A 16,971-nucleotide genomic window follows, 5' to 3' on the forward strand; every position below is an offset into this window, starting at 1 on the left:
TCTGCTGCTGCTGCTGCCGCCCACCCGTGCCCTCGGCGGGGAGAGGCCGCGCCATGGAGAGACCCCTCCCCGCATCCCAACCGTTACCGTTAACGGCGCCGCCGCCTTCCTCACGATTTCAAATCTGCCCGCCGGCTACGTCACGCGGCGCGCGACAGGGCGCGACGTCACAGCGGAGCGGCGAGGGAGCCGGGTAAGGCACACAGATCCGTCAGGTGCCGTCACTTCCCCCGATCGGGACGCTCAGCCACTGACCGCTCGATTACCCCGGAAGTTCTGAGGCGAAAAGGTCGCGTCCGTACAACAAGATGGCGGCGCTCACCGGGAGCGGCGGAACGGGGGTGGTAAGCGTGTGGGTCGGTACCGCGCTCTGCGGGGTTTTCTCCGTCCTTAAGGAGAGGCACTGGGGGAAGAGAGCGTCCGTTCTGTCTGCCCCCGCTGTGTCCAGCCCTGCGCACGGGCTTCAGTAGCGCCCTTCGGTTGTTCTCGCTGTGCGGCGATGAGACGCGGCGGGGGATGGGGGTTCTGAGGGAAAAACCTGAGCTCCCGGTCCGGGTGTGCCTGCGGGCAGGGGCCCCGGTGCCTGGCAGCTCCTGCGGTGGTGCCGCAGCTGTCCCGGTCTCACGGCTCCCGAGTTCTGTCATCTAAGGTCTTGGTTTGCACGGTTGGTGTGGCATAACGCCGTGTTCTAGCTTGTTGGGAAATGTTTTTAAGAGTAAATACCTACTGTGTAAAATAACTAAAATTTTTACAGTGTAAATTTAAAAAAAACCAAAACCATAAAACTTGCTTACTATGAGAAAAGTGAAATAGTGGTGGAACAGAAGTCATCGTAGGAAAAATCAGAAGTTTCTACAAGGTGCACCCTGTGTGAGCATGGGAATGCCTGACAGGAGGCAGGGGCTCATTTGCTAAAGAGTGACAATCCTGAAAAGTGAACTCGTAAAAAAATTCCCACAGGAGGAGTTTGCTCCCGGAGATGCACATGATTCCTGCCTGCGGTTTCAGGGAGTTTTCTGCTCCTGAGAAAGGGAGCTGTGATGTCTGTGGTCCTTCGGCTGGCAGCGGGGTGGCTTGTGGATCATCTCTCTTTCATCAACCAGTGTGGCTACGAGGTCTATGACTCCTCTGCGTATCCCTGTGGGGTCACTATCAACACTTCTGCTGCTTTTACTGGAGGCTGTCATGCTGGTTCTAGCTCCTCTTCATCCAGGAGTGGTGCTGCTCTGGGTTGTGGAGATGCGATAGGAACAGAAGGTAAAAGAGAAAAAAAGAGATATGTGTTTCGGGAGGAGTTCTTCGACATTTCTAAGCCCCATATAGCTGCAGATCCTGAACAGCAGCTGTGGCAGAGATACCCTGAGGTGAGCTACATGGAAGTAAAGGCCAAAAGCAACACAGAGGAACACCAAGAAGGAATGAAGAGTGGTGTTGGAGATTCAGTTGCCAGTGCTAGGAAGGTATGTACTCTATGATACAGTAAATGGTGAGTAAATAACATGCCAGTAACATTTCAGTTTCCTGAGGTTGTGTAATAAAGCAGAAACTTTTCCACAGTAGATTTAAAGATCCACAGTAAATGTAAGCACTCATCAGGATATTCTTCTGTCCCTTATGCCAGTAACACACTTTGTGTGACTCAAAAGCAATGGGTTGCTCACAGAGTCTTCTAACATTTGTGGTAAGGGACTTGAGCTGTAACTGTAGTAGCTGTTAAGACTATGCAGATTAACAAGGAGAAAAGAATGATATTAATTTATTTGCATTATGTAGCTTGGTCACTTGCTGTTCCTTATGGATTAAAAGAAAAATCACAGGTCTAAATCAATGAATGCAATAATAAAGAGCCAGTTACTTTTTTCCTGCTGTTGGTAAACTGCACTTGGGAGCTGAACAAATACCTTCTAGTATGGGCCCAAGGGAGGCATGAACATGAACTGTGGCATGTGCCAGGTACCTTCAGATCCGTGCCCTGAGTAACATAACACACCTTTAAGTCTGTGCACCTTGAGAATGCCTGCAGCAGCCTAATATTGAGCTAATATTTTTGCTTTTTGGATTCATACTTGTGTTAGAAAAAGGAAGAGATGGAAAGTTTCTTCTGCTTTTAGAAGAGTTATTTTGTAATTTAGTTTAGTTTTTTGTTTTTCCTCTTGGAGTAATATGGTTTCTTTTTTTCACTGTTTGCTCGTTCTGCAGAAACGTAAAAGGAAATACGTATTCAACCAGGGTGAACTGGATGCTTTAGAATACCATTCAAAGGTAAGTTTGAACAAAAAGTGTATTTTGCAAGAACATGATAGCTGAATTTGGACAGTGTATGGAGTACAAGATGTGGCTGCAGACAAGTTCTGTTCTTGTAGCTTGTTCCAGTAACGGGAAGGTCATCTCTCCAGTCCTTATATATTGTTCTCCAAGATGTCTCACTTCTGCTAATGTGAACCCTTCAAAGATTTTACATTGTCACACTAAAGCATCATGAATGAATTATAATTCAAGTTTCTATTTATGGTCATGTCAGTGATCTAATGTGGAAGTTACAACTGAATTAAACTGAAGTGTGTTAGTAAATTCTAGGAATGTAAGCTGTGCATAATGTTTGATGTATTCTTAGCTGCTTTCCTAAATACTTATGTGAATCTGATCTAGAATCTGCAGTTCCTTTCTTTGTCAAAAGTGATAGTTTTATTTGGTGTTTTGTTTGATTCTGTTCCCCTTGTACTACATTTAAATTACTATTTTTTTTTTCTTTTACGTGGTGACAATTTTGTTGTAAACATGTACAGCTTTCTAGGATACAGTGTGGTGGTCCTGTTGTTATTGACAATAAGCTATGCATGTACAGAATTGCCCTAAAGGAAGGAAATTTTGTAGTTCAACATCAAGCATGAAAAGTATGAAAACCTCTAGGCTTAAATAAGGTTGACTTTTCTATAATCAGGAGCTTTAGAAGCTGTAATAAGTATTTGAAACCTTTGATAAAGCCACTCTAACTGGCAACGTTTCTATGCTAAGTGAACAAAAATGTCTCATTGATAATTAAAACTAGTAAAGGCTCAATGATTTGGGAATAAACTACCTCTCTAAATATTGCAAAGGGAGGGTGCTGAAGTGAATGAGAGTGTATCTAGATCCAAATGTCTTTCTGGACTTGCTTTCAGATTATTTGAGAGGTGTATCCCTTAGAAAAGTTGCAAAAGCAAATTCTAATTTAATTTGATTTACTGTACTTCCACATTACTTTTAAAATGCACAGACTATTTTTTTTTCAGAGCGAGTTAAAATGTGGAAAAATATTGTCATTTTTCTTTTAAGACCAATTAAAAATATGTTTATGGGCACAATAATTTGAAATTAGGTTAGAATTTGAACTTACACTTCAAATGATGGCTTTGAAATTTATATTTGTTTGGGACAACATATTCTGTTTCTATTGTCTATTGTGAAACGTTCTATTGAGTAGTCTGTCACTCTCTCTTCAGGCTTCTAATTATTGCCTCTGTACCAAAAAACCAGCAAAAGTTAGCAGGGCCTCAGTAGCATGTTCCTGTAGCTTTAGAGACAATGATCTTGGTGTTTGGCGAAGATCCTTTTTCCACTCTGCAGATACAACTGTTTTGATTTCTGTCTCATTTCCTGGTCAAGTAGATATCTGAAAGATTGTTTCTTTTTTCCCCTATTCCTTTATGACCATACAGGTCAGGAAGCTCATTTGGGAAGGCACTTTGCATTTAGTTCAAGAAGGACTCAAAAGTGGTTTTCTTCACCCCATTCCTGCAGAACTCAGTTGCAGGAAGAGTGTGGTTCCTGGACACGTTGGCTGTGGGTTGGCTGAATTATGTGAAATGGCAAAACAGTTTCCAGCTGTGAATGAGAGTGACTATCAAGCTGTATGTGTGCTGGGTGATGAAACCTCTGTTCCAGAGCAGGATCTGCTTTCCTGTGTTATGGAAAACCGCTCAGACTGTGCAAAGATAGTTGTGTTAATGGGGCAGAAGTACTTGGTGCCACCAAGAAGCAGTTTCCTGTTATCTGATATTTCATGTTTACAGCCCCTACTGAACTGTAAGTATCTTTTGGAATTTACCCCCTCTCTCCTGCCTGAGAAGGGCAGTTCATGTCAAGATGTCTAAGGGCTCAGCGAACAGATATGCAGCATCACACTGATAGGAAATGCTGCTGCAAGCTTTGAAGGTGATATTGCTAACTTTGTGCAGATAGGTGAGGGTTTTCAAAGGAATTTTGAGCGTTTAGGAGCTCTTGTCTTGGTGGGATAATCAGTCTCTAGGACAGAAAATCTCAGCCACAGCATTTTACATGAAGTCCAAAGTACTGGAATTTGTGAGTGTGTTCTGAGCCACTGTTAGTACAGGAGTCATGCAAATGAGTTTAACTGGGACTGGCTATGTTGCTGGGTTTGTGTTCCACAGGATATGGCTTTAACACAAATAAATCCATGCAGCTGTTCCTCCTTTTTTAGTTTTTAGCTAGATTAGACCACAGGAGAAGGATTAGATTATGCACTTTAAAGCAAGGGTTCCCTTACAGTTTCATCCTGGCCAGCAGCAATGTCTGGTTAGATAGACATAAACTGATTCTGAAACCAACCCATTTCCTCCTAAGAAGCTGCTGCCCCTATCTCTAGGTAAACACACCAAGTAGCAAATGTGAGTTGACTTCTCAGATGCTCCATTTCATTGCTGAGAATATTGGCTCAGTGGCAGGGAAGTGGTGGGGTACTAGAATCAAGAGTTCCTTTAAAAGTAAATCAAAAAAGTCAGTATCCCCAGCCCTAATGGGCCATGCAGAAAGCTTTAAGCTTTAAGAAAGCTTTAAGTCTTTGTTGTACTTCATGATTCCATTAATTTTCAATTTGACTGTAATCATAATCATATTTATTATTATTATTAATTATTAGTATTATCTATTATCAGCAGCTAAGCTTCCTCAGTCTTACCGGAAACATGTTACCTGTGAACAAGATTACTGTTTTACTCTAATTGGTAATTTTAGATTTGTCAGTTACATGTTTTCTCCTTTCTAATATGTAACTTAGATAATCACTGTGGTTTTAATTTTTTTTTTAATTAAGACAACATGCAGTAGGTGGAATCTTGTTATCCAAATAATAATAATTTCAGCCAGTTAGCTTCTCTCTACCTTATGAAAGGGGGAAGTTCACCATTTTCTGAAGCACAACTGTGCATATACCAAATTTGGATTCTCCCGAAGGTCAGAGAGCAGTCCAAGAAATATGGGAGAATGCTTTTTAGGTAACCAACAGTGAATATGAGTGAAATATCATGATCTGACATTTATTTTTTTCTTTTTAGGAAATCTAGTGTCTATTTTAATGATTGTTTTTCTTCTGCCCTATCACCTGCCAAAAGAGAAGTATTTCTTGCTGGTCAGCCCACTGTCAGGGTAACACCTCCAATGTTAAGAAAGGAATAAGATGTAGAAAGCACATTTATTTAATGGACATAAAATATTAATCTGTTATCCTCATTAGCTATTTAAATAATTTAACATCAGACTCAATGAAGGAACAAATACATTCTGTGTATAAAATTGGAGAGTCCTTTTTCTTCATGAATGTGTCCTGTATCTTCTAATCCTCCAGCTGCAGTTCACCCAGCTTCTTCCATGAAAAACTCCTTTAGTTCTCTTCCTCCAGTCCATTAATTTCCATTTCACACACTAGGTCTGGTGCTCTGTCTCTTTTCATCTCCAGTAGTGCAAAGCACATTTTTCCAGGGCTGGTTTGGTGCCTTGCATGTCCCAGTTGTCCTCCTGAAAGATCAGACAGGACAGGAATCGTGCATTCAGGACTGCAGACTTTAATTCAGCTGGGTGCCTGACTACAGAGCTTCTGTTACGAAGCTTGGAGAAATTTTCATTTTTGAGACCTTCACTCTGCTGTAATTTTTTTTCCTGAAAGTCCCCAAGATGTTCAGAATTTCTTGATCTGACAAAGGGATCTGACACAGATGACATAAATGTCCTTTCTTTAGGTAAAACAGGCTAAAAATTTTTGAAGTGTATGAATATCTGGATTAAAACAAACATGCTGGAAGAAGCCTTTTAACTTTTTATTCGGAAAGAACATAAGAAAGTTGCAGGTTTGCTGTGCAGTTGGCTCTTCAGCTGTTGTCTATATGTAGGTAGCTAAGCTTTTACCAGTTTCAACTAGTAGATATATTTTAAACCAAATCTTTTAAAACACTTTACTGGTACTTTTTTTCCTGTATTTTCACTTCCCAGACAAGAAAAAATATGATGTAATTGTGATTGATCCTCCATGGGAGAATAAGTCTGTTAAAAGGAGTAACAGGTAAATTTTATTGTAAAATCAAACTGTCATTTTAGCTTACAAGAGGTCATGAGCATTTTAATACTCAAGTGTAATCCAAGACCAATGTATCTGTGAAACTTCAGCTTAAACTAGCAGATATTTTAGTGCATGCCTACCTCTTATCTGTGACATGTCTTGGGGATTTCACTGAAATGGCTTGGATAATTTGTGTGCAAAATATTTGCAGGAGTTGATCTTGAGTTACCTAACTGCTGAATGTTAGACCTTGAGACTCAAAAGGAAACTTGGAGTTTTGTAAGACCCAGATCATTCAGATATTAATTTGAAATTAAGAGGGTTACTTTAGTGGGCATAAAACTAGATAAGTATTTCCAGGACTGAGGTCCAATTTAGAAGTGTTAGATTATTTTTTTTCTTTGTTTTGTTTTATTTTTGTTTTTAATTTGAGCTGTAGCTTGAGCTTAAGTCTGATGGGTAGAAGAGAGAATGTATTAATGCAGCCTTTAATACCTCATGTGCAATAGGAAATTTCTGAGTACTGTAGTTTATAAAGTCATGAACTTAACATTTTATGGACTTTCCTCTCCACTGAGTAACATCAGGCTTATGGCAGTGGAGCTTTCTTGATACCATAGAATGGTATCCATGTGAGAGAAGGGCAAACAAAATACAACATACAGCCTTAAATCTTTCTAGGCTAATACTGAAGCTTGTTATGAAGACATAATTTGAAGATGTAGGGGCCAATTAGGTTTTTACTTTGAAAGCCCTACAGAAACTTCTAGAAACCCAGAGTTAAACTCATCTGAGTGTATTTCTTATCTATGTAAGTTACTCAAAGGAAATCTGCAGTTACTTACAAGCATGAATTAGCCAGCAAGACCCTCTCTCCCTTAGAAAATAAAGGCAAAAATGTAAGAGCATTCACTGCTAATGGTTATATTATTGATGGCCAGTCTTGGTTAAGTATTTCATGTCTGGGTTGCAAATTTTGTTTTCTCTGGGCAGTCTGAGGTATTTTTGATTTTATCCTTGTTACCTTTTTCTCACTGTCTCATTGTACAGGCATCCCAGTGCCCAGATGGCAGCTGTCAGTTCCAGTAGGCAGCGTGCCAGTGTTTCTTGATGCTGCAACGTGTAGGTTCCATGAATTGCAACTTGCTAATAGTGCAGAACAGCATCATGAGAAAAATGGTAGAACAGGACAGAATCTGGCAAGCACAGTGGGTATTCATCCATGTAGCATAGAGTTAGCACTGAACTGTTCTGAATGACAGATTTTACCATGAGTGATGATTTAAAAAAGACTAACTTCTGCAAATAATTGGAGAAGTGATTGCTCTTTTATGACCTTTTAACTTCAATTAGCCTTGCCCTTGCACTTGGAAGTGACTCGCTTCTCATTTTCAGACAGAAGAGAGATTGCTTATTATGAAAAGTGAATAATGTTACATTGACTAAAGAGCTACTTTTCACTAAATAGTTTTGTTCTAGCATAAAGATGAGAGTATTGAGTTATATATTATAGTTCTTTAATTAAACGTGGGCTTTCAGAATTCTTCGGGATCATACTTTATTTCGTAGAATAGTAGAAATATGAGGTTAAATATTCTGCTTTAGTAAAATTTTGAGTACACACGCTGATGATTTTACATCAGAATCTGCCAGATATGGCCACTGGGTGTCAGCCTTGAACCATTTTTACGAGTTGTGTTTTCAAGGGAGAATTCTTGAAGCATCTTGGCTGTGAAATTTCTTTATCCATTCCTGTTGCTTTTCAATTTTTATATTTGGTATGTGCTAACTTGCTTTCTCACTATACTGCCTATAGATACAGCTACCTGTCCTCATGGCAAATCAAGCAGATTCCTGTACCAGCACTAGCTGCTCCAAATTGTCTTGTAGTCACATGGGTGACTAATAGACAGAAGCACTTACGTTTTGTTAAGGATGAACTCTATCCTCATTGGTCTGTGAAACCACTTGCCGAGTGGCACTGGGTAAAAGTAAGTTCTCAGTTTGTTTTGTTGCTTTCTTGGAGACTGAGGGGGCTTGTGCTGTGATGCTTTATATTATTTGTCTATTTATTACCATGTACTTTGGTATTTGAAAGGTACAGTATTGTCAGCATTTTGTTCTTTATCACAGAAAATGTCTCAAAAAATACACAGTGGGAGATATTTATACGCAGTTTTTAACTCCTTTATGTCAGATTACTAAAGCTGGAGAATATGTACTGCCTCTGGATTCTTTACACAAAAAGCCCTATGAAGTTCTTGTACTGGGGAGAGTTCAAGGAGACATAACGGAAGTCCTAAGGTATTACAGAGTATTTATGGTAGATGTCTTATTTGAAACTATTAGGATTCTCTTTTTATATATAATTTATTCACTAATTCCTTATAATGTCCCCAAATCTTCTCTTGATGTCTTCTTTTGTCTTATTTTGGACCTAAAAATAGCCTTATTAGGTTTGGGATGGGGGAGGGCTTGAGATTAAATGGTGGAAACTTATGTTCTGTGTACCTGTCTGTGTTGGGAAATTGGTTATAGATAAAGGCCTCATGGGACAGGGCTTTCTTTGCTGACAGGTTCTTTTAGACCATGAGCCCTTAGCACAGGCTGACACCAGTTTGGGGCTGTTGGTATTCTTCTCTATATGACAACACAGAGGACTGTGTTATTTGGTCCCTATGGCTTTGTATGGCTATTGCTAACCCCCTTTTGTCTAAAGCCTCAGTGATTTCATAAACTGTCCTCCATCTGAAGTGGTGCTTCAGCATCACACTTGGTGGTATTCATTCTCACACTTCTTTTCTTGTTCTGATTTATACAACAGGAAAACTGAAGATGTACTTCCAGTTCCAGACCATAAGTTAATTGTCAGCATACCCTGCAGTCTGCATTCACATAAACCTCCTCTTACTGGTATGTTTTTGTTGGTGTCAAATGTTTCTTTAGGGCATTCGACTTGGATGTCTGAGATGGATATCCTTATGTATGAAATCCCTTTATTTCCTGTATGGCAAGCAGTTTTGCTGAACGGGATTTGTGGTTCCTCAGCATTTCTAAAAATGTTATCAGAAACCTAAGTCTTGGTCTCTAAAAATGAAGGTGGAGGAAAAAAATGTAAGACAGTGTTGAACTTGAAAAAAATTTGATTTGTAATGCTGCAGGAACAGTTTACAGAAACTGTATGTGTCTGTAAACTTAGGCCGAAGAAACTAAAAGTGCCTTTGGGGTGGAGGAACTTTGTGGCTATATAGATTAGGGTATTTTCTACTGAGTTAATAACCAAGTAGAACTAAGTTAATAACTCCTTCTTACGTCATCCTGAAATAAATGTTTTTATTTCTGCATGAGTTGCTTATAGATCTGCAGTACAGTTGTGCCTTTAAATCAAAAAACCTGGATTATTTAAAAACTGTTAACAATATACAACAAATATGGTGTGCCTGGCTGGAGGAGCTGTATTTAACTTGCAGAAACTGATGGAGTAACTTCAGCAACCAGTTAGCATGGGTATGAATTAAACTTTTCAGAGTTTAATCCAAAAGATTTAAAGACTTGTTTGTGATGTTACCTTTTGCACATTGTTTTGGAGCATTCTTACTTTGACTAATTTTATCAATAGGAAGTTGTCCTACTTTTTTCATTATAGCACCTGAGAGCCTTAAAGTGCTACGGTAAGAAACATTTAATACCTCTCTCAAAATGGTTTCATCCTCCCCCAAAGGAAAAACTGATTATGAATCTGCAAATTATTCCAGGTTCATGAGGTGCTCTGTAATGACATCAGAAAACACAGGCAGAAGGAAGGAATAACACTGTCGGAGGGGAGAGGCATCTGAGTTTGCTACACTGACATGCTTTCCTTTTTCTGTTCCCAAGGAACAGAACAGTTTCAATTAGGAAGCTGATCTGGACAGTTGTTATATGTTCAGGGAAGCTCTAAAATTTTTTTGTTTGCCTTGTATTTATTAAATTAACATACATATGTGTATATACACGTACACCTGTTAAAAAACTAGTAAAATGCACATACTTTGGTTAGCTAAAAATAATAATAAAAAGGCAATTCTAGGAGGTTCTTTTTGCAGCTCTGAAGCCACGTCTTTGAGAATTAGGGCTACAACAGGAAGTGTGTGTGTTGATTTAAGCTAATGAATGGTAGGGTAGTGATTTGTGAGGCAGTCACTTAGGGCCTCATCAGAAAACCAATACTTAGCAGCACAGTCAGACACAAACAGGAAACTTGTGAGGTATCCAAGGGTGCAGAACAGCATTTTGTATGTATTATAGAGAACTCCATTACCAGAATGTTCCTCAGAAATATTCTTCTGTGGGGCAGAATCTAGAAAGCATATTGGGGGAATGGGTTTTGAAATCAATTGTCCTTGCTAATGTATGTATTTCTTGAGTCTTTACCTGAATGCTGGAATTTAACACCATTGTGCAGTATTTACGCTTTTATTTAAAAAACAAATTTACTCTTGAGTAATGTCAGTGATTTACAAGGTCTTTATAAAAATCCACTTCTGTCCTACAGTTTTGGAAGCTCCATTCAGAACATGGTTATAGAATGAAAAGGCAGATATTAAGACAACAGCAAATTGATGTTGCTTTGATTTCAGTGTTTCAGAAGAGTTTCTCTTTCATGGTCGGGCAATATTCTCAAGTAGCCAGTAGAGAGCAGCTGAGCTACATCCTAGTAGCTAGTTGGTTCAGAAGTTTGAACAGAAGCAGAGATTTGGCAGGGGGGAGAAGGACACTTGATGACTCACACACATTCTTTATGCTTTGTTTAAGTAGTAACAAAGCCAAAAATATTAGTATTTACTGATGCTGTCTGGCACTTTATTTCCTGTTCCTATTATAAGGGCTGTATGTTGATACGTATGTAACCACTTAATGACTGATTATAACAGTTCATCTCACTGGGGAAAGAGACAGATGTAAATTAAACTCAGCCATCAAAGAGAGATGTTTGGGTTCCTACAGTTCATTTAACCATGAAATTGTGACTGTAGGGGTTTTTGGTAATGCATGTGGTGTGTTGAATGCTTAGAGCTTTAATATGTCATTGCAAATGTACTTAAGCTTCTTTATGCAAATGCATTACAATGAAGTTTTATTTCTCCTGGTTTTGATTCAAATAACACCAGGTTTTCTTCCTAATTCAACTCAGGTATCCTGTTACACAGAGGATCTGAAGTAATGGAGGACTTGAAACACCATTTTTCCTTTTCCTCTTCCTTAGGTTATTCTTGCTATAGCCATTTCTCCTCCAGTTTTTAAGTATGTATGTTTCTTGATAGAAAATAATATTGTCATATAGGAGTATGCCTAAAAACGTTGGAATTAATTCTTGGCTATGTCCTAGATGCTTTGTATATCTCCAGCAAAAGAATGCAATGGGAGATCTTGGGAGCACCTCTCTTCTGTAACAACCCTGGCTTGTTAGACCATGTTATGAAAGTGTTCATGGAAGTAAAAAGAAGCAAATGCCTTTTGTTTCTAATGCACCTTTTGAGCCCTTACTGTTAGAATAATTGATAGGTGTAATGTTCAGAAAAGATGCAAAGATGTGCTGAGTTTTACATCTTTTTCTCTTACTTTGTTGAGGGATTAGACAAACTGAGAAATAGGTACCTCTACATTTCAAACCCTTTTAAAAGGTTACTATGATATGAGTTCAGTCATGTGGTTTGTGCTTTGCATGGCTCACAAGTTTTTTCCACTTGATGTATCCAATTTTCTGTGCAGAATTTGATATTTAGGTAATGGAATCTCAGAAGATAAGGGGGAACTGGCTTATTTAAAAAACTATTCCTCCTTTTGCTCATTTAAACATTTTTTTAGCATCTTCAATACATACTTGGGATTAAGAGTAGGCAGGTATGGCAGGTATCCTTCCTGATTACCAGATCATGCTTCAGAAGGAAGTGTGTTTTCTTGAAGACCAATGTTAATCTTCCAGCTGGCTTTGTGGTAGCTTTGTGTGTCCTAGGGCAATAGATGTGTGAGTAATTGAGTTGCTGTCATAGGGTTTATGACACCTGCAAGTGATAAAGAGCAATCTGTTTATCATCTGTTTAAGGTGTTTCTTGTCAGTAGTATCTGTAAGCAGATATAAGTAATTATGGGGTTTTTTTGTGTGTTTTTGTTTGTTTGGTTGGTTTTTTATCTATTTCTATGGTAGAAAAACTTGTTATTTAAACACATCTACATCCTCTAATCTGTTTTCAGAGGAGAAATATCCAGAGTTTGCTTAAGGGCTGTCAGATCCATGTGTGTTAAGATAGCCTTCTGGTGATATAAAAACTTAACAAAGAATCTGTGTTTTATAACTTGAACACTGAATTTTCCTGCTTTAAGGAAACTAATGTAATGAGATTTTATGCCAACAAAATACAGCTGCATTATTGCCCTCTTGATATGGTAATTTCCATTGCAGTGGAAGTTACAGCCTGATCTGATTATGTAAATACCTACAAGTAGCAATGAAAAATCATGCTACAATGTAATCTAGAATTAGTTTTTAAGAACAACGTGAATTTTAAAAAGACACTCTCTCTGACAGAAGGAGATGTGGGGGGGGGGGTGTTTTCCTGGGATTTCCTTTTAAATTCTATAACCAAACTGACAGAAGATTGCCACAAGTTTCCTGTTTCTGCTGAACTGTCCCAGTTTTTGGCTTCCTCTTTTTTGCTTTCTGGTGAACCAGTCTTTGAGGTTGGTTGAAACTCCTAAGTGCACTCTTAAAATATGTTTTCTTAGACATGGAAGTTTTTGGCGCTCAGTAAAACTGCTTTTGATTACTTAATTCTGTAATGATATTTTTAATCTATGCATTTAAAGAACAAATGTCAACGTTAATAATGTGCTCTTAATTAACTTTTGTAAGCTAAATAATTGTTTCTTCTACTTAGAAGCCTATATAAAGCATAACATTGCTCTGTTTTGGTTTTATATGGAGAGGGGAAAGAAGTCTGACTCTGCAGGAAGCTCTCTACAGGAAGTTTCCACAGTCTCTCCTAACTCTTATGTAGAAAAAGTGCAGCCTCCTGCAACATGGGCTGTCTTAGGTGATTAAGATAATAGATTTTTGGAAGACATCTTAAAATCACAGAGTCACAGCATGGTTTGGGTTGGAAGGGACCTATACAAGGTCATCTAGTCCAGCCCCCTTACCATGAGCTGGGGCATCTCCAACTAGATTAGATTGCTCCATCCAACCTGTCTGAATATTTCTAGGGATGTGTCTTCTACCACCTCTCCAGGCAGCCTATTCCAGTGTTCCTGTTCCACCCTCACTGTAAAAAATTTCTTCCTATATCTAGTCTAAATCCACACTCTTTCAGTTTAAAACCATTTCCCCTTGTCCTGTTGCTATAGACCCTGCTAAAAGGTTTGTCCCCATCTTTAAGGGCCCCCCTTCAAGTATTGAAAAACCTATTGAAGGACCTCAACCTTTTTCAGGTTGAACAACCCCAAATCCTTCAGCCTGTCCTCATAGGAGTATTTCACCCTTCTGATCATGTTTACAGCAAATAGTGCACAAGAAATCTTTAACTAACTAGAGCATTGAAAAAGAACAGTAAGTTTTACCAGTTTTTTCTTAATATGATGGGTTTTCAAAATAGTAGAAAAGCAGCTTCTCATCTGTGGTGTCTCATGAGGTGAACTCCCATGACACCAAACAACAATGTTCAGTGCAGCAAGGTTTCTATCAGGATGTACATTTTTCTCTAAACCTTCCAGACTCTTCTGTGCAAATGTTAGATTTATGTAAATATTTCAGTTTGCCTCTAAAAGAAACGTTTTTTTAGAAAAAGATTTCTGCTGGTAGCAGTTATTTTTTTAGATTAAAAACTGGCCTGATGATAACCCATCTGAGACATTCATTTGACATTTGTGAAAGATTAGGTGAAGGAAAATATTTTTATATACCATTCCAGTGTAGAAAAGAGTCCGGAAACACCTCTTACAAAATGTTCACAAAAGAGTTTTGAGTGGATTGGAGCTTTGGAAGAAGTGATCATGTAGGTATTGGTTAATACACACTATAAAGTGAAGTGGATGCTCATCTTTCTACAGGAGCACCAATCCGTGACAAAATCAGCTGGGATCTCATGCAGGGAGTCTGCTACTGGCAAACTTGATGCAAAAAGGCAGAACCTGGAATGCTCCAAAAAACCCCCAAACCATTCCCTCTCATACTCTGATGTATACTGATCACATTTTTGCTTCCTGCAGTTATCATATCTGAAGAGACTGAGTCAAGCTACATAAAGTTGTATTTATAACCTGTATTTTTAAGCTACAGAAATTCAGAAAACACTGGGAGATCTGATAAAAAATGACCAAGGTATCTTTTGGAGAAAAAAAGTGGTTTCATAGTTAAACTTACTCTGTTCTGAGTAACAAAAATAAAAATTTAACACATTTAGTGCAGATATGTTTTTCAGTCTTTCTGCCTCCTTTTTGAAGCTGGGTACTTCTTAAAGCTTTGCTTTTCTCATGCATATTTTTATATGTAATATCTTTGTAGCTTTTCTATGAAACCTTGTTAAGACTTTGTTTGACCCAGCCACAAACTAAATGGCTCTCTATGACAAGTAACATGTTTAATGATAAGCTGTTGGCAATTTTTATTTTCAGGAGAAATGCAAGATCTTTCTGTCACTTCAGGAATACCAGTCATAATTAGTGACACAAGTGATATTAATGACAGGCATCTATGTATTTGGATTTAAGCAGCAAAAATGCTCAACTGTAGAAGAAATCTGAGATTTATTTTACTGGATGAAAGGACTCAGTTACATAAATATTTCTTCAGTTGCCAAGCTGATATTGGAGGAAAAAACAAGTCCCTGTGTTTTATAGCCCTTTCAGTGCTTTTCTTATTTAATTGGTATTTTTTATTTTAACAGTTGTCATAAAAAAAACCCTACTTACCAACTTTATGATGTGGAGGAAAAGGGTGTGATCTTAATTAAGGAAATGTTTTTATTTATTTATTTTGAGAAATGTTGCTCCTGTGTTAAAGGAGCTAAGTGTTTCTTTAGGAGGTGTTTGGTTGATATTAGCGAAAAATTCAGAACTCATCTATGTAGATGCTGAAATAAATCCTCATTCCCTTTCTCTAAATGAAAACCGATAAATCAAGGCTATTGAAGGCCTTGGCAGTATTGTTCAGAATCTCAAGGGCACTTACTTAAAATGACTTTCTCACTATAAATAGTCCAGCTGTTTGATGAAACCCCTGAAATTAATTTGCTGTCTCTTTTTTAATGAAACTTTCATTTTTTCATCCGTGAGCAGCACAGAGGAGATTTTATTTGTTTACTGTTATGCTTTGTACCTTTGTCACTGTTGTAATCTGATGGGTTTTTTTCTCTCTTGCACAGCGGTTCTGGCAGAGTTTATCCAGCCAGATGTGGAATGCTTGGAGTTGTTTGCTCGCAACCTACAGCCTGGCTGGACCAGCTGGGGAAATGAGGTTTTGAAGTTTCAGCACATTGATTATTTCACTCTTCTGAAGAATGGAAATTGAGCTGGCTTCTGTATCTTAATTCTGAAATTCCATCCCTTTCCAGCAGGGTGGAAACTGCCATTAAACTTGCCATTATTACTGATAGTTTCTCAGAAGGTAAAAGAAAGAAACACAATTGCACTGCTGTTAAAAGTCTAGGCGAGGGAGAGGATATCTGTTTAATGGTATCTCCAATTTGTACAGTCTGAGCCTTTATTTTGATGAGCTTGAGATATTTAAATACTGATGTCAGAGTGTGAATCCATCCCTGTTTTTTTCAAGCCTCAAAAAACCCAAAGATGTTTTAAAGTATTCTCACTGCAGCTATCAACTCTAGGCATCATAGCTGCTACAGTAATAACAATTATTACATAATACTGTAATGTATTATTTTTAAGGAATGTTAATGTATTATTTTTAAACAGTGGCAATGGAACTAAACCATTTGAATTACATGTCTCTGTGAAGAAGATTGTTTTTTGTGAAACAATGGGTTTTGAACTAAAATAATTACAAAGGCAATGTATCCTTCTACTTGTTCGTATCTGACTGACTACCTCAGAAAATAAAAGGAACAGTGCTTGTGTTAATTGGCAAATGAATTGCTGATTGACTACTTTCTATGTAAAATTACCCTTTAAAAAAGCAATTTTATCCCTTTGTATATGTTATTAATAATTTAATACATTGTAAATGATCGGGCTCAACATCTTACAAAATCTGCATATAAAGCTGTTAGATTTAACTGAAATTTTAACAGACATAAGCATTTTAAAAATTCTCTTATGCTCTTGAAACTTTACAAAGCCATGCCAGTGAGTTGTATTTTTCAGCTAGCTAACAAAACAAGGAAAATGCTTTTTCTTTTCCCTACTAATAGTTACACATGTACTCAAAATAAGTAAATAATTATAAACTCATTAAGGTTGGAAAAGATCTCTAAAATCATCAATGTCAAACCGACACAACCATGCCAACTAAACCATGTCCTGAAATGCCATGTTTACAGATTTTTTTAATTCCTTCAGGGATGGTCTTCCCTGGGCAGCCTGCTCCAATGCCTGGTCACTCTTCCAGTCAAGAAAATCTTCCTTATATCTAATCTAAACCTTCACTG

The 16,971-nt window shown here is 38.1% G+C and overlaps 1 protein-coding gene across 2 annotated transcripts; it reads left to right on the forward strand.

The window, feature by feature from the left end:
• The first annotated feature begins 275 nt into the window (after window positions 1-275).
• METTL4 (methyltransferase like 4) lies at window positions 276-16,395 on the forward strand. Of its 2 annotated transcripts, XM_030445188.1 has the most exons (9): window positions 276-344; window positions 961-1,460; window positions 2,200-2,262; window positions 3,699-4,065; window positions 6,265-6,334; window positions 8,148-8,322; window positions 8,529-8,635; window positions 9,156-9,244; window positions 15,730-16,395. In XM_030445188.1, the coding sequence occupies exons 2-9, from the start codon at window positions 1,041-1,043 to the stop codon at window positions 15,873-15,875; spliced, it is 1,437 nt and encodes a 478-aa protein (XP_030301048.1). In that variant the 5' UTR covers window positions 276-344; window positions 961-1,040; the 3' UTR covers window positions 15,876-16,395. The 2 variants fall into 2 exon arrangements, with proteins under 2 accessions (XP_030301048.1, XP_008495859.2); XM_008497637.2 differs by lacking the exon at window positions 276-344 and having other exon boundaries at window positions 824-1,460.
• The last annotated feature ends 576 nt before the right edge of the window (window positions 16,396-16,971 follow it).

Source organism: Calypte anna, chromosome 2 (assembly GCF_003957555.1).
Source record: "Calypte anna isolate BGI_N300 chromosome 2, bCalAnn1_v1.p, whole genome shotgun sequence".
Classification (NCBI taxonomy): Eukaryota; Metazoa; Chordata; class Aves; order Apodiformes; family Trochilidae; genus Calypte; species Calypte anna.